This window comes from Chiloscyllium punctatum, chromosome 3 (genome assembly GCF_047496795.1).
Source record: "Chiloscyllium punctatum isolate Juve2018m chromosome 3, sChiPun1.3, whole genome shotgun sequence".
Taxonomy (NCBI): domain Eukaryota; kingdom Metazoa; phylum Chordata; class Chondrichthyes; order Orectolobiformes; family Hemiscylliidae; genus Chiloscyllium; species Chiloscyllium punctatum.
This window is the reverse complement of record NC_092741.1, coordinates 121516965-121537821: the sequence shown is the minus strand read 5'-3', so window position 1 is coordinate 121537821 and position 20857 is coordinate 121516965. Positions and strand designations below refer to the sequence as shown.

Here is a 20857-nt window from a genome sequence, read left to right as displayed (position 1 = left end):
CCTTGGAAACAGGGGACACAATGCTGACATCCCCCTAGGAATGGACCCCAGCCTGGTGCAATGACTGGCCTGTGTTTTAACTGTGGGAAATATGGTCACTGGATAGCTGAATAAACCACATACAGGCCCGCCCTGAATTTCTTTCACTGTTAACAACCCTTACACCTGATTCCAAATTCGTTACCTCCCTGTTGTCAGCATGTTCCCCATCAGGAACCTCTCATTACTGGTGGCTGGAGTTCTTACTCCATTTATGATTGATACGGGGACAACTTATTCCACCCTCGATCAGGATGTTGTCATTGATATATGTCATCGGGATTTCAACTGGCAGGCAATACAGTGGCTCCAGCTGGTTTTGACGGATTGGGCGGTGTTTATCCCCTCAGCGTTCCATTACTAGTTGAATACTGTGGACCAATCCTGTTATATCCCTTTTACAGTGACAGCTGGGCTCGGATGTAATTTGGCAGGAGGGGAGCTGCTTTGCCCTCTCAGAGTCGAGGTTATGTGTAATGGATCAAGGTATAACTTTGGGGCTGCACGGTCGTACACAGTATCTCCAATTTGCTGTTCCCCAATGGTCGGAACTGAGTATTAACCGACTGAACTTTGTACCACTGTTCACTACACTGGTTCCCCATGTGACTGTTTGCTATAATTCCACTGGATTCTCCACTGATGATTGCCAGTTCTACACGCCATTCCTGGGCATAGAGTTCCCCATTTCGATTCTCAGAGAGGTGGAAGGTAAGAAAGGCTCTACCCTGCACATTCCAGACTTCCTTTGGCGACAAACAGGGTTGGTTGTCCCGCATTTAACGTGATTTGTTAATTCCGGCTTTAAACGTAAAGATTTGGGACTCCGTGCCTACACTTTAACCCAATTCGCATCAGACACCAGGGGGATATGGTAACGATTCCCTGGGGGGCGTTTGATATATTGGGAGCAACCGTAGCAGACAGTTGGTAAACTGATGATCGACTGTACTTCCAGCATTGATTAATCAAAAGAAATTGAACCCCAACTATAGGCTGCCTCCAGCCATGAAGTTGGCTTTACTCCCTGCTCTCCTGCACATATCAAATTAAAGGATAATCAGGCTTTGACTTCAATTCCCCAGTATTCCTTGAAGCCTAAAGAGGAAGAAGGGATACGGGGTCTAATAAATTCATTTCTGGCACAAGGGATCCTAATTCCATACAAATCTCCTTGGAATACCCCCATCTTTCCTGTTCCCAAACCTGGATGAAAGGATTGGCAATTGCTACAGGATCTGAGAAGAATTAATGTTGTTGTTGCACCCTTTCATCCTTCGGTACCAAATCCTGCTACTATTTTAAGTTACATATCTGCCGAAGCCTGTGTTTTTACAGTCAATGATTTACAATGTGCTTTTTTTCACTGTTCCGTTAGACCACTGAATTCTTGTTCGCTTTTACGTACCAAGGCAAGCAATATACATGGACCTGGCTCCCTCAGGGTTTTGTCCACTCCCCTACTTTATTCTCACAGACCCTCCATAATCAATTATGAACCTTGGAAATACCACGGGGATCTACAGTTGTTCAATACGTGGATGATTTGCTTATTGCTAGTAAAAGCCTTTCCAGCTGTGAAACTGACACCACTATTTTATTAAAACCTCTTAGACTCCCTCGGCTATGTCATCCCACCCCAAAAGGTGCAGCACTGCCACAATGCGGTTAAGTTTTTGGAAATTCTACTCTCAGCGGAGGAACGGAAACTAAGAGGATTGAACACATCCTATTGCTAATACTCCGCCGACTACAACTCCTAAGCAGATGCGTGCTTTTCTCAGCTTTCTGAATGTTTGCATTCAATGGATACCATACATTGTTGTTCATACCTGTTTACTCACCCCACTGTCATCCTCTAATGTTTTACATTGACACCTGAACAACTGACAGCTTTCATTGATTTAAAAAGCAGTCTTCTGCACGCTCCATCCCTGGATTGGCCCCTATACAATCATCCCTTCCAATTATACGTTATCATGAAGGATAATTGCACTACTGCTGTTCTAACTCAAGTTCACAGTTTAACAGGAAAAGGCTGGTTGTATATTACTCCACCAAACTGGACCCAGTGGCTGCTGGACTGCCCCCACTGCTCACAGGTTCTTCCAGCAATGCATGTCATTGTTTCTGCTGCTTCACATCTTACCCTACATCAGCCTGGTATAGTTTTGACTCCACATTCTGTTACTGAACTTCTCACTTCTCAGCAGACCCAACATTTTACTCAGGCTCATCAAAATAAATATGTGGCAGCTCTTCTCAACAATCCGCTATTTACCTTCTCCTGCTGTAGCACCTTGAATCCTGCTATGTTTTTGACAAGAGTCATCACAACAACTCTCCCTTCCTGAACATGATTGCTTGTTAAGGAATCACTTTTTAACCCTGGTCTGTGAAGATCTGTCTGATACTCCACTTCTGGATGCAGAGTTAGCCCTTTATCTTGACGGAAGCTCGTCTATTGCTCTTGCAGGAGAACATTGTTCAAAATTTGCAATTGCCACTGACTCTGACATTATAGAGCAAGCAGCTTTTGAAACCCCACTATCTGTGCAGAAAGCTGAGTTGTTCACTCTTACTTGTGCCTTCATACTAGCATGGGGGAAAGCAGTTCATGTTTATATAGACTCTTGGTATGCTTTCGGTGTTGCCCCGATTACGGTGCTTTGTGGGAACACAAGCTGGTTTTGTCCATAACCTTTTACAGGCCTTGCAATTTCCAACTGGTTTAGCTGTTAGCAACTGTTCGGCTTGCACTGGTGCAACTGGGCAAAAGTGAGGACTGCAGATGCTGGAGATTAGAGTCAAGATCAGAGTGGTGCTGGAAAAGCACAGCAGGTCAGGCAGCATCCAAGGAGCAGGAAAATCGATGTTTCAGGCAGGAGCCCTTCATCAGATTCCTGAAACATCGATTTTCCTGCTCCTTGGATGCTGCCTGACCTACTGTGCATTTCTAGCACCACTCTAATCTTGACTGGTGCATCTGATCCAGTCTCCAAAGACAAGGAATTGGTGGTTGCTGCTGCTAAGAAGGCGCCTTACACCCTAAGCTTTTAATTCCATTGGGTTCCCATCAGAACAAAGTTAGAAACAGTATAAGGATGGGTATGCCAGACTTGGGTGAAATTCAGAAATTACAGGGGTACAATCCTGTTAAGGAACACAAACTATGGACTCTATCGGGGTGCTCCTTTGACACTCAAACTGGATTGTGGTTTACCTTTGCAGGTCAAGTTTATATTCCATCCTTCTTTCTACCTATTTTAGTTGATTATGTGCATAATTGTACATACTTGGGGCAAGAAGAGAATGATTAATATGGCATCCAGATTTCCTGAAAGCTGTTGGAAAAAAAGAGCTAAAGCATATTTAATTTGTAAGAAGATTAATGCTGGAAAAGGGATGCCTTGTGGTTCTGGAACTATCCCTTTGCCCAGCGGGCCTTTTGCGTGTCTGCAGCTTGATTTTATCAATTTACCTCGGGTACAATGTTATAAGTATTGTTTAGTAATAGGAGATGGATTGAAGCCATCCCAACAACTGACAATACTGCTACAACAGTGGGGAAAATATTACTGGGGGAAATGACTCCCTGTTACGGGCTTCCTGAAGTGATAAGCTCCAACAATGGACAATGTAGACTCATAGAGATGTACAGCACGGGAACAGACCCTTAAATAAACAAAGAGATCTGCAAAGAGTTGGCCATAAAGCAACAGTTCCACTGTACCCTCATCCAAAGGTAGCCGGGATAGTGGGGTGAACAAATGGTACGCTAAAGAATAAGGTAACACAAGAAACAGGACTGAACTGGTTAAAGGTCCTACCTATGGCACTATTCCACATGAGGGTTACCCCCTCAGATAAAACAGGGCTATCTGCTGCTGAGATTGTTTATGGGAAGCCCATGCAGACCCCATGGGGACCTGGAATAATCCGACCCCCTTTGCGTGAAAGATTGGATATGGACACTCTAGGGGAGGAAATGGGAATTTATCTGCATAAGTTAACCCAAATTCTTCAAAGTTTACATTCACAGGTACACCAAGCCTATCGAGAAGGTGATTATTCATTTGAGGGACACTACCCTACTGTAGAATCTGGAGACTTTGTCCTGATTAAGAACTGGGAACGGGGTAAGTTGGAGCCAACGTGGAAAAGACCATTTCAAGTGTTGCTGACACCCCCTCACCTGTAAAGGTGCAAGGACAACTCCACTGGATCCATAGAAAGCACTGTAAGCAAGTCAGTGAAGGAACAGGCAAGGACTAAGAAAAATGCATTGGATACTGATGATTTGATGACTTTGGGGGAGGATTTACTTTGGGGGTAGAAGGATTTCAGACTGACACCTCTTTGTCCCTGGAAGGGAGACTATGACGATCTATATATCATAATCCTTTTTGTATTTGGCTTATCAGAGTGCCCAAATGACGGGAAAAGTAACTGATTGTTGTGTATGTGCTCATGTGCCTCCCTATTCACAGGGGGGCATTCCTTTATGGCCTATCTATTTTAGATAGTCCAAGGTGGCCGAATGACTAATACGCCGTAACTCTTCTGGTGATCCTGATAAAAATAAGGAAGTGCAAGAATGGCGGTCAGCAGGGTATGAGATGACCCTATTCAGGAATTGGTACCAACCTGACTACAACAGATCCCATATACCCCCCTTTCCTAGTGGTCCTTAATAATATTATTAATGACACCACTTGTTTTTGTAAAAATGGAAACTTAACCCACTGGGTTATATATGGAGTCTAGTCGATGTTCCTTCACTATCCTATAGATTGAAGCTAGCCAAAATTTGGCTAAATTCAGTTACTTTTTGTTTGATTGATCTGATGTCCTCAATAAAATATCAGGGTCCCTCTGGATTGGCCCTATTCCCAAGCCATGGAGAAACAGATATTCTAGCCTAACCACCTATAATGGCACTATTTTATTTGCGGATTCAAAGCCTATCCGTGGCTCCCCTCAGACTGGAGGGAATCATGTTATATAGGGTATATAGTTCCTCTCATTTGGGTTTTAGACAAGTTACCTTCGCCCCCTAGGACCAAGAGGTCTGCTTTCCTATCCTTTATGGGAATGGCCTCCCCCTCACGTTGGATTCTATTTGCAGAGCAGCATGTTAAATAGATTAAGGACAACACTGGAAACTGTTGCCAATAATACTGCCAATGCCCTGACTAATATCAATGCTGAAATGGTCGCGATCAGGAATTGGTTCTTCAGAATCATTTGGCCATAGATTTACTCTTAGCTAAGCAGAGTGGCACTTGTGCCATTGCAGGAAAGGGATGTTGCACTTATATTCTTGACAGATCCTCCAATATCGGGCAACCGTGGGTACTGCAGATGCTGGAGATTAGAGTCAAGATTAGAGTGGTGCTGGAAAAGCACAGTAGGTCAGGCAGCATCTGAGGAGCAGGAAAATCGTCATTTTGGGTAAAAGACCTTCATCAGGAATGGTGAGACTTTTGCATGAAACGTCGATTTTCCTGGTCCTCGGATGCTGCCTGACCTGCTGTGCTTTTCCAGCACTACTCTAATCTTGACGCAGATCCTCGAACATCACTGATCTCTCCAGGTACATTACCCAGGAGGTTCAGAAACTCAGATACATAGATTTTGGTGAATTTGGTAGTATTACAGGATGATGGCCATTTAAGAGCCTCTTTGGGAATATTGGGGGCATGTTTCACATTTTCGTACTAAGTTACTTGTCTGCATTCTCGCATTCAAATATTTATGGTCACTAATATCTAGTTACTATCATCATAAACTTTAGGAAAGGCCTGGTTGATCATAAAAATGATCAAAAGGGGGAAATGGTAGTGGGGAATCAAGTTAAAAGCTTCCGTTTTAAGTCTCCATCTTGCAATATAAAATGTTACAAGTATAAAATGGAAGTCACAGTGACAATGAGAATGAGTTAAGGAATGTAAGACTCTCAGCATAACCTTGTAGTTCTGCTTTTCTAGGCAGAAATTTTGTCACCTCCATTAAATAGAATATTGATAAATGTTTAGCTTTATCTGCTTTGATGCAAGAGAATGGCACCAGATGTAGAAACATTTTAAATCAATAGCTTTGTTTTTGATCTGTGTAAACAAGATTAAAATGTATTAATCATATAATTTTAACTATTACATTACATTGTGAGGAAACTGAAACATACAAAATTGTAATGCACATAAGGGCTATAAAATGTACTGCCTTTTTGCTAGAAATCAGATATCTCAGTCTATCAGAAATATCTTGATTTGATGCTCTGGACTATAGACTATTGAGCTCTCATCAGCTTAATCAAAATAAAGCTTTAATACTGAAATTTTTGTGTGGTCTGACACTTCCTTTTTGGTAACTAAATTACTAAAGCATTTCAGCCTTAATGCCTACTACAAGATTCTTTCTCACTAGATAGGACCACCAGATCAGTTTAATTTACTGTTTCCCATTATACCTAACAGTGATTCATAGTATTAACCATTTCTTTTGTTAAGCTGCCAATATTGTGTACAACAGTGTAAGCACGCACTTAGCTTCACTTAGTGCACTTCCCTTGCTGTGGTGCCTTGACCCTGCTTCTTTTCAATGGCTTCTAGCTCCCTCCATGTCGTTCAGGCTTTCTGCTAAGGGTGATACTGTAAGAGTATGACCAGCACTTCAAATGACAGATCCTCTGAAGTCCCTTGACAGTTGTTGACCCTATTTTAACAGCATAAACCCCAATAACATTATCTCATTTATCACTTTTGAATGGAGCTCTCAAATGCTAATTCTGATCTCTCTCTGCACTTTCTCTGCAGATGTAACTCTGACTTTTGGATGTGCTGCTCCTTCATCAGGTGGTTGTTTCTGGGCGGCTGCCTGGTGGGGGAGTGGCGCTCTGGAGGCTGGTGCTTCCGGGTGGACTTGTTGGACTATGGTCTGGCGTTGTATGGTTTTTAACTTTGTACACCCCAGTCCAGCATCAGCATCTCCAAATCATGGGTATGGAGGGACTGTCGGATGAGGAGTAGTTGGGTAGGTTGGGTCTGTGCTCATTGGAGTTTCGAGGAACGAGGGGCGACCTTACTGAAACGTACAAAGATTCTTAGGGGTTTAACCGGGAACATGTGAAGAGGTTGTCTCCCCTCATGGGAGAGTCTAGGGCCAGACGGTTTAGTCTCAGAATAAAGGGGCACCAACTTCAGACAAGAACAAGGAGGAATTTCTTCTCTCAGAGGGTCGTCAGTCTGTGGAATTCTTTACTGCAGAGGGTCATCAAGGTTGTTGAGCTATGTCTATGACTGGGGATTATGGAGATAGGATTATGGGTAGGGGGCTGGGTGGCATTTTCTTCGGAGGATCAGTGCAGACACCAGTGGCCAATTGGCCTCTTTCTGCACTTTAGGGATGCTCTGATTCTATTCTGATATCTGTCTATACCGATAGACAGATTTCTAATTAATAGGGAATCAAAATCAAAGTCGGTTTTGGAGGTGAAGTCACTGATTACATGAAAGAAGGAGATAAGGTAGCAGGACAGGTGGAGAGACCAGTCAATAGAGCACACAATGTCTACAGCTTTATTGATAGGGGCATGGAGCCCAGCAGCATAGAGGTGATGTTGAACTTGTACAAAGCACTTGTTAGACTTCACCTGGACTATAGTGTACAGTTGTGGGCACCACATTATAGGAAAGACATGAATGCTTTGGAAAGAGTGCAGAAACTATTAACAAGAATGATTTCATGGATGAAAAACTTCAGTGATGAGGATAGATTGAAGAAGTTGGAACTGTTCTTAAAGAGAAGGCGGCTGAGAGGGAGATCTGATAGAGGTTTTCAAAATCATGAGCAGGGGCTGGACAGAATAGATAGGTAGAAGCCATTCCCAATTGTTAAAGAAACAACAGGGCAGAGATGTAAAGTGATGTGCAAATGAAATAAGAGTGATATGAGGAAAAGCTTTCACACAATGACTGGTTAGGGTTTGGAATGCACTGCCTAGAAATGTGGTGGAGGCAGGTTCAATTGAGACAGTCAAGAGGGGCAATGGATGGTTATTTAGATAGAAATAGGGTATGGGGATACGAGGAAAAGGCGGAGATTGGTACTAGGGAATGACGTGTGATTGTAGAGCTGATGTGGGCAGGATAGACAAAATAGTATCCTCTGCTCTATCACAATTTTATAACTCAAAAAGATGAGAAGGGTGAGGAATTTTTAAAGAATTATTTAAGAAAGGTGATAAGGAAAATCCAGGGAAATTTAGACCATTGTGCCTGAGATCAGTGGTTGGTAAGTTGTTGCAGGGGATTCTAAGGGACAGGAATTACTTGTGTTTGGAAAGGTAAAGACTGACTGGGATCGCTAATATGGCTTTGTGTGTGGGAAACCATGTCTCAGTGACTTGCTTGAATTTTTTAAAGTGACAAAAAAGATAGATGATGGCAGAGCAGTGGACTTTCTCTATATGGACTTCAGCAAGGTATTCGACTAGATTCTGCATGGTAGACTGGTTAGCAAGGGAGGGCTACCCATTTGGAGACAAAATTGGATTGAAGACACGAGACAGGGTGATGGTGGAATGTTGTTTTTTGAACTGGAGGCCTCTGATCAGTGGTGTGCCACAAGGATCAGTGCTGGGTCCACTGCTTTTTGTTGTTAACATCAATAATTTGTATGTGAATGTAGGAGGAATGGCTAGTAAGTTTGCAGATGACACCAAAATTGGTGGTGCATCAGACAGTTGTAAAGTTATGATGCCCTGGGGTTGAAGTGTTCCGAGGCGGAAGATGAGGAGTTCTTCCTCCAGGCGTCTGGTGGTGAGGGAGCGGTGGTGAAGGAGGCCCAGGACCTCCATGTCCTCAGCAGAATGGGAGGGGGAGTTGAAATGTTGGGCCACGGGGCGGTGTGGTTGATGGGTGCGGGTGTCCCGGAGATGTTCCCTAAAGCACTCTGCTAGGAGGCGCCCAGTCTCCCCAATGTAGAGGAGACCACATCGGGAGCAACGGATACAATAAATGATATTGGTGGATGTGCAAGTAAAACATTGATGGACCCCAGGGCATCAATGTGGACTTCAACAGTTTCCTCATTTCTCCTTCCCCCACCTCACCCTAGTTCTAAACTTCCAGCTCAGTAACTGTCCCCATGACTTGTCCGGACTTGTCCTACCTGCCTATCTTCTTTTCCACCTATCCACGCCACCCTCTCCTCCTTGACCTATCACCTTCATCCCCTCCCCCACTCACCCATTGTACTCTATGCTACTCTCTCCCCACCCCGACCCTCCTCTCGCTTATCTCTCCACGCTTCAGGCTCACTGCCTTTATTCCTGATGAAGGGCTTTTGCCCGAAACGTCGATTTCAAAGCTACTTGGATGCTGCCTGAACTGCTGTGCTCTTCCAGCACCACTAATCCAGAATCTGGTTTCCAGCATCTGCAGTCATTGTTTTTACTGTGCTGTACTCTGTGACTCTCTGATTCATTCTTGACAGCTGATGATAGTCACAGAGATCCACAGCATAGAAAAAGGCTCTGCAGCCCATCAAGTCAGAATCAACTACTGAACTATCCTAATCCCGCACTTGGCACTGCAAAGTAGGCAAGTGAAAATCAAAAGGGCATAGCCCAGGAGGCAGGGGAAGATGTTAATGGTACAAGAGGAAAATGATACTGGTGGAAGTGGCTGAACTACAGAAGTCAGCAATTGGCAATGGAGAAACCTCCCACAATCCAGATACTAAATCTAAAAGATGAGTCCTGCTCTGATAAAACTCTCACCTCGGCATTGAGGTTCCCCAGAGATGGATGGAGCTGACTCCAGACCAACTAGCAATAAAAATTACCATGCATATCATCAGAAGAAATGAAGACTTTAGAGATAACGCAGGAAAAGCAAGTGTAGAGACTGATGAAATTGGGACTGACTGAAATTAACAGAATTTGGTAGTGAAAGAAAGTTGGCATTAGAGATAATGTGCGTTGGATAAGTGAGTCTTTTTCCTAGGATGATGATATCTCCTTGTACGAGGGGACAAAGCTGCAAATTGAGGGGTGATAGATTTAAGTCAGATGTTAGAGGCAGGTTTTTCACTGAGAGTGGTAAGGGCATGGAATGCCCTGCCTGCCACTGTAGTTAACTCAGCCACATTAGGGGCATTTAAGCAGTCCTTGGATAAGCATATGGATGATGATGTGATAGTGTAAGGGGATGGGCTTAGATTAGTTCACAGGTCGGCGCGACATTGAGGGCCAAAGGGCCTTTTCTGCACTGTATTCTTCTATGCTCTATCCTGCATTGTTATGATACTCAGATGGATTTTTTTATGGTACGATCTGCCTGAACATTATGCAAAACAACACTTCACTATATCTCGGTACATATGATAACAATAAATCAATAATTTGGGTCAGAGTGAGGAACACTTTTGTCGAGAGACAGACTGGCATAAAACAGGACTTTTAACTTTAAACTTATATCATGCTTCATCATGGTACTTTGTGACACTAAGTATCTCAAGTTTAGCTCTAGTAAATTTAGCTTGAAGAGAAGAAATCCAGAATTCTGTACAAGCAGTCCCTAGGCTGTGAATAGGTTCCCATCCTCTTCCGTATACATCGATTAGAAGACAATGCAGGATGATATAAAATATGTGTTCATAAATATAAGGAAACATTCACAAGTCAGATCTTTAAAATGAATATAAATACATCCCAAATGGGATCTCATTTTTCACTGAGTGTTTCTAATTTGGATATTTGTAAACCGGGGACTTCCTATATTGTTATTTTAATGTTTTTTGTGACAGCTACATACACGTTGTCACATTTATAATTTGCTTACTTTGCTAAATCAAAATCAAGTAAGCTCTAAAAGCAGTACAGAAAGACAAAGTAAAAGACCCAGGGCCAGAAGTGTGAGAGAACAGCAGGTATCACTAGACAAGTGCTTGTTTTGCTTATATGACATTCTTCTGTGCAATGCCATGGCCAATTTAACGTGTCAGTAAAGGAAATGTCACACACACGTATGACATGTTGGTTTCTCTTGCTAACATTAGTTTCCATACTTTCAGAATTTTTAGCCTTAGATTGCGGTAAGTATTGCAAACAGAATGAGGGACCAGGGAGACTTTCACTCATCCCATGTATTTGGATAATGTTTCATTCGCAGGTCTTCGTTTCTAAACTATGTTGTGTCTTTATGTAAAACAAAGTAACACAACTCACCATAAAAGGAATCTGCAGAAGCCAGTGAATTTATTGAGAGAATAGGCATTCTAGAACTAAATGCTTGTTTTTCAGCAATAACTGAGAATTAGGTGCTGCACATATCTAATAGTTGACCAGATCACAAGACTGAGGTTTCCACTTCATGAAGAATGGGGAAAGTAAATATGTCTCTATTTACCTTTGGAACTTTGAATGAAGTTCAGATTGATGAAAAGACAACAAACAACACCTTTCAAATCCACAGGTCATCCCTGTGGACTTTACAACCAATGGATTACTTCAAAAAGTCGTCACAGCGACAGAGAGAAATCCACTATTAATGTGCCTCTGAGTACCATAAAGACCATTTCCTGTTCCAAGCTATTAACCCTTTGCTTCACTGGAGGAAAAAAAAAGTCTTTGCCAATTGAATTTTTTTTAAACAAAAAGACATTCTAAAATGCTAACATAGATGAAGTTGCTGAAAAAGAGACACTTGAATTTTTTTGTTTTGCACTCAAGATAATATGCAATTACAAAGAATGAACAAAATTTACACCCTATGAGTAGATAATGCTGACTAGTAGATGCGTTGCTATGGAGAATGCATTAGTTAATGATTGCTGATATTTAAATACAAATTCTTGAGTTGATTCCAATTGGCCACAGCATTGCCCAGAGAAATGAGACAGAGCATGGCTGCATAATTCTTCGCACACTCTAGTGGAACCATATCTAAATGTTAAGCACTACTGTGAATTTTGAAAGAATGGGCTGACTGAGAATGTCCAATATCTTGCTTGTTGTGAACAGACAAAGGGATGTACGACTTGGTTTCATTTGCCAGCCTTTGATATGTACAGTCTACTAACACAATATTGACACTGAAATTCATTATTTGTATTACTACAGTGGTTAGCACTGCTGCCTTACAGCGCCAGAGACCTGGGTTCAATTCCTGCCTCAGGCGACTGACTGTATGGAGTTTGCACATTCTCCCCGTGTCTGCGTGGGTTTCCTCCGGGTGCTCCGGTTTCCTCCCACAGTCCAAAGATGTGCAGGTTAGGTGAATTGGCTATGCTAAATTGCCCGTAGTGTTAGGTAAGGGGTAGATGTAGGGGTATGGGTGGGTTGCGCTTCGGCGGGGTGGTGTGGACTTGTTGGGCCGAAGGGCCTGTTTCCACACTGTAAGTAATCTAATCTAATCTAATCGGCAAAATGTCTTTTTGTCTTGATAAACTTGGCAGTTACCTGTCAAAATGTATCTTTTACTTTAACACAAAAGGTGAAGTATTTTGTAACTGTCTCTGATGTTTGCACCAGATGAGTATTTTGTATCATGTTAGATACATTCATACACACGCCAATATGAAACAATGGTAGTTGAGAGAATCTATATTCTTAAATTTAATTTGAAGTATGGTCTTCCGCAAAAACATTAAAAGTAAATACTAAACTAAAATGAAACAAAGAACAGGAAAGATAAAACTACAAATGAAAATGGTCTCAGTTTCTAAGGAAACTAAAAACAAACACATTTGGAAAATGAAACAAGACCTTGTTCTAAGCTATAGGTCACAGGTCAGTCCAAACTAAGCAGTAGCTATTTGTTCAGTCTGCTCCAGTCTACAAACTGGTTGAAGAAAATTGAAAGAGACCATCCGAATCCAGTTCTGACGAAGAACCCGACCCAAAACATTAACTCTAATTTCTCTCCACAGATGCTGCCAGACCTGACGACCTTTGCCAACAATCTCTATTTTTGTTCCAGAAGCTGAGAATAGGTTTCTGCAGCTGTTTCTATTACTGATGGATACCAGTGGTAGTGTACCCCATTTAGACTGAAATGAGCAGAGTTTGATTTTGCAGTGCTTTTGACCAGAAGCTCAGAGTGGCAGGAATAGAATTAAAATTCCTTGTGAAGTCAGAATCTGAAGGATTTTATGAATTACTTTGATAATTTCAATCTGAGTGGCTGCTGAGCCAATTCACAGAATCTGCCACATCCGTCATTTACTGTTAAGTATTGATTTATATTGAACTATAATCAGCCTGTTAAGTCATGTTTAACTCATGTTAATTCTGGATGCAACTCAGTATTTAACGTTTGCCTTGTAGACTCTTGTGCAGTCTAAATTCTTCTGTTTTAAATCATGAAACCTTGAGACTTCATTCCTTTAGTAAGTAACTAGGATTTTGTACTTTTTTAAAAAAAAGTTACTGGTCTCTAGAGATTGTAATGCAAAAATCAATATGTCATACAACACAGGATTATTTTAGTGTCTAACTTATTTTGGTTCACTCTTACATGATTACCTGAGTGGTAGCTAATTATCAGCAAAGCTACATCAACAAAGAATGGCAAAGTGAACATTAATGGATACTAGAATTTTACTTTCATTTGCCAAGACAGACGAGGGACTATCTTCATTAGTAAGACAAGCCACTGAAATTTACTAACATGGATAGGTCAAATGCCAACAGCTTTTTAAAAAATAACCATGAACCGAAAACTGCAACCCATTCTAAAAGGTGAAAGACTTAACAGCAATCTAGGTTTGTTCAAAATATCACTTCAGTAGTATGACACTAATCTTTTGCTATAAATTCTGTGTCTTACGATCCTGTACCCACAGCTACCTGATGAAGGAGCAGTGCTCTGAAAAGTCAGTGCTTCCAAATAAACCTGTTGGACTATAAGCTGGCGGCGTGTGACTTTTAACTGAATTCAAATACTATTAGTGCATCTCTTTTGAAGTTTTGAAGTGTAAAATTGATCTTTTTTTCTGTCAGAGTTAAATTTCCTCAGAAAATGCAGAGAAGATATTATGCAGCAATGTTATATTTCACATGACTGTTATTAGCAAATAACTTGATTGTCAATTACATGCAGTTCACAAATAGTGACCATCAAAATAGATCAGTATACATTCTGGTAAACTTCTAATAACGCCCTTAAAGAATGTACATAAGTTAGGAAAAAAAATCATGAATTCAAATAACACTTTTATAAACAAGAACAAACATTACATTAGTGCACTCGAAGTCGAAGTCTAAGGAGCAACCTGATGTATACTAAATCTTGCTTAAAGTTGTAAGAAGCCTGAAGCACAAAATAAAATATAAAGAACAATCAGAAACCTGCACAACTCATAGGACACATTCTCTTGTAATCATCCACATTCTGAATCAGTTTCCTTTTAATTCTCTGCAGTCTTGCACTGATGTGACAATCTCTTCCACAACATTGTTTCTATTATCCTTTGTAATCTGTAAGGCAAAAGTAACTATTCAATAATTAATTTCTCAAATGGGGAATATTGGACAATGGTTTATGTAAATTAACTCAAAATTTAGTCATTGCGTGCTCAAATGTTGAAATTCAAGTCTAATGGCTCACTTTTTACTATTCGGTAATTTATATTAGAGTAAATTCAGTGTCTGCTCAAATTGCATATAGCAGCGCTCAGGTTCTTACATTAAATATTTTAACATCCTTTCTGTTTCTGATTTCTTCCACAAGTCCTAAAGGCTTTCCTTTCGGGATAGGAATAGTCCCAAGAATGGTGGCACCGGATCCATCTAGGACTTGACGTACACACTGGATAAAGGGTTCACTGAACAGCTCCATTTTGCCAATCTCATCTATCACATACACCTTTTTCTCTGTGTCATTTCTGTCATTAACCTACAAGTAGTATAGGAGAGAAACAAATTAAGAGTATACCTTATTAACCTTTTGCTTTTTCTTGTGACACCATAAGATTCATATTTTTGGGGGTTTTTTTCCAACTATCACAACGAATCATTAACTTCCTCTACTGAAGTTTGGATTACCATTGTTCCAGCAAGTTACTTATGAGAACTGGTCTCCAACATAGTTATAACAGACAAATAAAAGTAGGACCAGCACATCTTTCAAGAGCAATTATTAATCTTACTTTTCGGAAAAGAGGCAGGACTAAGCATTCAAATGATGGAAGATCCACTGCATATTGGCCAACTCGATATTCACATCTATAGTTCAGAGCACCTGAATCATTGCTAAAGGCAGGAAAACATCATTTTAAAAATTATTAAACTCATTGTCTTGAAATATTATTTTAACAGACTTGAGGAATTGAAACAATTTATACCTAGTTCTGGACAAAGGTCCTCGCTTACCCGATACTGTAACAACATCAAATCCTATTCTTCTTCTATCTTTTCTGACTTCTTCAGTGTAAAATCCATCAACAGGAACACCAGAAGATTTCAACACATCTATGGTTTTGTGAATTAGGGTTGTTTTACCAATACCTAGAGTAATATGAAAAAAAAGCACTCATGTGATAAGTGGAATTAGCTACTGTAATTTGACTAGAATAGAATAAATTAAATTAATGTGAAATAGACTTAAGACAAACTTGAGAATAAGTTTTTAGTACACTCCCTATTCTGTAGTTTTTTTTTATCCTCAGGCAAAATCTCATGGCCAAGGAATATCACCATAATTAAGTGCCATTTCAGGAACAGTTCCTTCCCTGCACTCAGCATTTCATTTGGTGACTCTTGATGTGCAAAGAATTTATCATTTAAAAACCATTTTATGATGAACACTAAATATAATGTGGACATAGACGTGACAACTTCTGGTTTGGTGGTGAGTAACGGCAAGTAATAATTTAATGAATTATTAGTTCATTGTTTCTAAAGAAAAAAAATTAAAGTTATTTAAAATATATAAAAACATTTTCACACTCCAATTCATTATACATTGTAGGTTGAACCTTCACATCACTTACAGCAATGCATTTTTAAAAGAAATGCTGAACTCCAGGAAAAATATTTCTTGTAAACTTTTCAGAGCTGACATTTCCACAATTTAAGCCCAAAAGTACACCTGTGGTTGCATTTTATTACATGTATCCATCTGTTATGGTCTATATATAAATGAGATAAAGCATCAATTGAATTACCAGTGGAACAAACATGATCTGCAGGACTCAGACTTCCAATACAGCGCTCATAAAGCATCAGGTTAAATCACGACTACAAAATTGTGCTTTTAACACATGAGCTTTTGCTTTTATGTTTTGAATCTTGTCACAATTTGTTATAATAAAATAGCAATTTTTATTGTCATTTTCTGTAGTGAAAATCTTTCTAAATCTCCATACCATGGTACCTAAATTAAATTACAAAAAATGACAAAAGAAAAAATAAGTAAAAGTTCATCACAATTCAATTAACATCTCCTGTATTCAGGCTACACTGGAAAACGGGCCAAACCTACGATACCATACTGGGACAAGAGTTCCACACTGGGATACTGGAAGCCATCTCCAAAGCAAGGACAAGACCTCCCATTCCAAGACAACACTTCTGAGCGGGGATTAGATTTTCACACTGGGCTTCTGAAATACCTGGAAGCCACCGAAGACCTCAACATCAGGTCATCTCCAGATTGGGCCACTGGAAGACCTGGAAGCGACCTCCCAAGCAACGGTGAGATCTCTGTGCCTGGATGAAACCTTCAAGCTGGACTGCTGGAAGACCCAGAAGTTGCCAAAGTCCGCCATGTAGGCCGAGACCACCCCTCCAGGAGACTGCCACACCAGAAGACCACCACAAGGCCTAAACTCCCATTCTGCACTGCTGGATGTCACCTTGCAGCTGGGCCTGGGGCAGAAGAACATTCTATTCCACGTTGTGAAAAAACCTAGTTCACCTTCAAATACCTAGCTGTTTACATTGATGAGAATAATGGAACCAAACTTTGACCAAACTTTATTCACTTATTCTAATGTCTCCTTATTTAGTTTGGTGTAAATCTTTGCCTGATTGTGAAGTGCCCTGGTGTGTTTTACTATTTTAAATCTTTTCCTCAAATCTTAATTGCTACTATGTTTATATTTAATTTTGACTGTCTATGTATTGATTTTCTTATAGTAGCATATCTTTTAAAAATACTGAGCGTTTTGTGCTGTCATTTTTCACAAATCATGAATACATTGGACTTAACACTTCAGCTAAAAACATACTTCTCCCCCATTGGATTCTTCATAGCACCTGTCTAGAATTAATATTAGCAAATACATTCTAAACATGTGGTATATTTAAAGTTTTTATAGTTTATTACTTTCAAATATATCACATGCCTTTTTGAAAAGAGATGGAAGCCAAAAACATTTTTATCTGCATGAAAAGATTCAGGTATTTCTCAACACCACACCATTATCCCTTGTCAGACTCCCCTGAAAAAATTAAAAGTGACATGTCACTGTACTCAATTTCTTGTTCTCTATTACAGGATCCATTGTTATCTGCACTTAAATTTTCATTATTCCAGTTCACAACTTAATGATCAAGTTGAATCTTACTTATTCAAATTTGTGTTTAGGCAAAAATACACTCTCAAATTAGTTAAAAGAATGGAAAAACATAACTTTTTAAAAATTTCATAGATCTGTTCTATCGGCTTTTGAAAAAATAGTTTAGTATCGATTAGTTTTTTAAATGCCAAATTTCTCACCCTTCAGAAATTTATTGTGAAGGATTCCCTTGTCTTCAGGTCACTGACATCGATGTTTCTGCTTTCTGGACCAAGACTGCCCAGGATTTGTTCTAAAGACACAGAACCTTTTTAGTTAATGGAGCCACTTAGACTGGCTGAGGAACATTCCCCTTCTCTAGGGGAATAATGGAGCCACTTGATTGTGTCCCTGTGCAGCTGGGCTCATCTCACCTTCTGGTCCTAATGGCCTCCTTCCAAATTACAGGCAAGTAACTGGGAAATGTGACATAAGAGCATAACAACTAGGAGCAGAAGTGGACAATTCAGCCCTTTTGAGTCTGCTTTACAATTCGATACGATCATGGCTGATTTTATGTTGGCCTCAATTCCACTTTTCTGACCAATTCTCCAGAACCCTCCAACACATTACTAATTAAAATTTGTCTCCTCCTTTAAATTTACTCGTAGTCCTAGAATGCATCACACTCTGGGTAGTGAATTGCACAGATTCACGACTCTTTAAATCTACCCCTTTTCCTAAAACTATGAAAGGGTTGGTACTAAACTGTTAAGAGAACTGGCCTCAGAATAGACAGTATGAGACAACGTTTACTGCGCTGGAATTTTGACATGGCAGATGTAAATCCTGGTCTATCAAAAAAAAACTATCGAATTTATTATTCATATGATTGTTTTTCAACGGTATTCACTGTTTTAATTGCCGTCAGCCAACTGGCGCACAGCAAAATCTCACAAATAGGCGGCCAGGGTGGATACAACAAGACCCAGATTTTAGATCACGCTCTCCCGAATCGATACGACAGTCATTCTCCCGAACCACCGTTTGCGCTACTACTTCTGTTTGTTTTGTTCCTTTCAGCCACTGACACCGTGAAGTAAGACCGTGGCGAACGCTACCTGGAGGCCCCGTTAGGAAAACATGTCGGGCCATCTCGCGATCCGATCGACCATGCGCCTGCGCACACCGCACTGTCACCTGACCTCCCCCCGAGCAGGCCACGAGCGCACCGCCTCCTGTGACAGTTGGAGCCAGTTATTGGGGTCGACTAGAAACCGAGGAAGAGACGGAAATTCCGGTGTTTTTTTTTCGCAAGTTCGCAGCTCTTTTCCCGCTTATTAGTGTTGACGTGTGTTTTTCTTCCCTATCCTTAATTTTAAGGGACCCCTTTAAAAAAAGTCAGTGCAAATAGTTGACGTTATAGGTGACTTGACATGGATGATAAGGAAACTCTGGGATGGGGAGAGGCAGATCGATAGTCAACATCTGCATAGGAGTGCGAACATTTAATACTGTCAAGTGTAAATCCATGCAAGTTCAAGGAGGAAAATATCAAGTCCAGGTGATGGTTTTGAATTAAGAAGTGTGTTATGGGCTTGATACCAAATATTGTGCAACTGATGCAACACAAGTTAGCTAAAACAATAGAATATTGAACTTCACATATCCAAACAAAATTAGTCAGTAGAACCCACTATTCAAAATCTACAGCACTGTGATCACACTGCATATTGAATGCTGTATCCAAATTGCACCTTTTAAGACACAAGGGTGATGTTTAAAGAGTAGATTCACTGCACAGAGGAGCTGCAATCAAATGAATCTCAGGAATGATATTTGGGCATTAAAAAGCATTCAGCACAAATTCACCAACCTTATTTTGACTCCGCATCAAATTATAAATTCAAAGCTTTGCACTTCAACCCTAGAAAGCTGGATTTAAATTAGAAAAGGAAAGGTCAGCATTTCTTTTATTGAAGGGGTGCACACTGTATTGTGTCTGCTAGACAGTTCACATTAAATTCTTGCAGTTTTTTAAAATATTAAATCTTGATATTACAGTTTTTTTTAAAGCTTAATGATCTTTGGTGTGTTGAAGCTTGCAAACCTCAACGTTAAAGTTGTAATACATTTCTTTGGTACTTTACATTTAGGTGCTTTCAAATAAGGTTTTAACATGACTACCTCATTTTTACTTCACATTATCCTTTAAGCCATATATACTTTTTACTGTTGCAAGTAACAAAAATTTTGAGATAGTCACAGAAGAAGCCTCATAAAGAAATAAGTTTCTTATTTGTTTCAAAGTCAATTTGTCTAAGATAGGTTCATCAATACGTAAAAGTGAATTGAAAACGTTATACGATGTAAGGAACTCTCATGTACCTTCTTAAAGTTTTTTAAAACATTGTTGAAGGATTAAAACTTAATATTTTGTCCCATTGAATCTGTTACATTATTTCATCCTTGTCATTCTTTATGTAAAACAAAGTGATTCTGGGAGTGCTGAGTGGTCAATGAGTAGTTTATCCAAAGCATCATTGGACGACATATAATTCTACTTGCAATGTAGCTAAACACTGACCTTTAGCTGTTTGTTTCATTTATTGACTTATAACAAAATTCTGTTAACACTGGTTCAATATAATGTATTCTAATGAGACTATAAGAAATAGCAACAGTGGTAGGACATTCAGCCATTTGAGCCTGCTCACCAATCAATAGAATAACGGTTAATCTGACATTTCTCATGTCCACTTTCCTGTGTTTTCCCAGTAACCTTCAATTCCTCTATTGATTAAGACTTTATCTATCTTAAGCTGAAAAATGTGTTGCTGGAAAAGCACAGCAGGTTAGGCAGCATCCAAGGAGCAGGAGAATCGACGTTTCGGGCATAAGCCCTTCTTCAGGAATGAGGAGGGTGTGCCAAGCAGGCTAAGATAAAAGGTAGGGAGGAGGGACTTGGGGGAGAGTCGTTGGGAATGCGAGAGGTGGAAGGAGGTTAAGGTGAGGGTGATAGGCCGGAGAAGGGGTGGGGGCGGAGAGGTCGGGAAGAAGATTGCAGGTCAAGAAGGCGGTGCTGAGTCCGAGGGTTGGGACTGAGATAAGGTGGGGGGAGGGGAAATGAGGAAGCTGGAGAAATCTGCATTCATCCCTTGTGGTTGGAGGGTTCCTAGGCAGAAGATGAGGAGCTCTTCCTCCAGGTGGCGTGTTGCCATGGTCTGGTGATGGAGGAGGCCAAGGACCTGCATTTCCTTGGTGGAATGGGAGGGGGAATTAAAGTGTTCAGCCACGGGGCGGTTGGGTT

The 20857-nt window shown here is 40.5% G+C and overlaps 1 protein-coding gene across 4 annotated transcripts; it reads right to left on the bottom strand.

The window, feature by feature from the left end:
* Positions 1–11280: 11280 nt before the first annotated feature.
* On the bottom strand, positions 11281–18781 carry ntpcr (nucleoside-triphosphatase, cancer-related). 4 transcript variants are annotated; one of them, XM_072559806.1, is made up of 6 exons: positions 17769–17934; positions 16039–16176; positions 15391–15553; positions 15196–15298; positions 14733–14942; positions 11281–14524 (listed from the first exon to the last, which is right to left on the bottom strand). In XM_072559806.1, the coding sequence occupies exons 2-6, from the start codon at positions 16046–16048 to the stop codon at positions 14444–14446; spliced, it is 567 nt and encodes a 188-aa protein (XP_072415907.1). In that variant the 5' UTR covers positions 16049–16176; positions 17769–17934; the 3' UTR covers positions 11281–14443. The 4 variants fall into 4 exon arrangements, with proteins under 4 accessions (XP_072415907.1, XP_072415898.1, XP_072415917.1 ...); XM_072559797.1 differs by lacking the exons at positions 16039–16176; positions 17769–17934 and adding an exon at positions 18669–18780; XM_072559816.1 differs by lacking the exon at positions 17769–17934 and having other exon boundaries at positions 16039–16376.
* Positions 18782–20857: the final 2076 nt, after the last annotated feature.

Excerpts from the sequence above, each read along its gene's own strand:
- ntpcr (XM_072559797.1), bottom strand. The coding sequence starts at position 18,702 with ATGGCCCGACATGTTTTCCTAACGGGGCCTCCAG. Across the intron at positions 15,554-18,668 it reads TTTCCTAACGGGGCCTCCAG|GTATTGGTAAAACAACCCTA; the intron begins GTAGCGTTCGCC and ends ATATTACTCTAG. Across the intron at positions 14,525-14,732 it reads AGGATGTTAAAATATTTAAT|ATTACAAAGGATAATAGAAA; the intron begins GTAAGAACCTGA and ends TTTGCCTTACAG.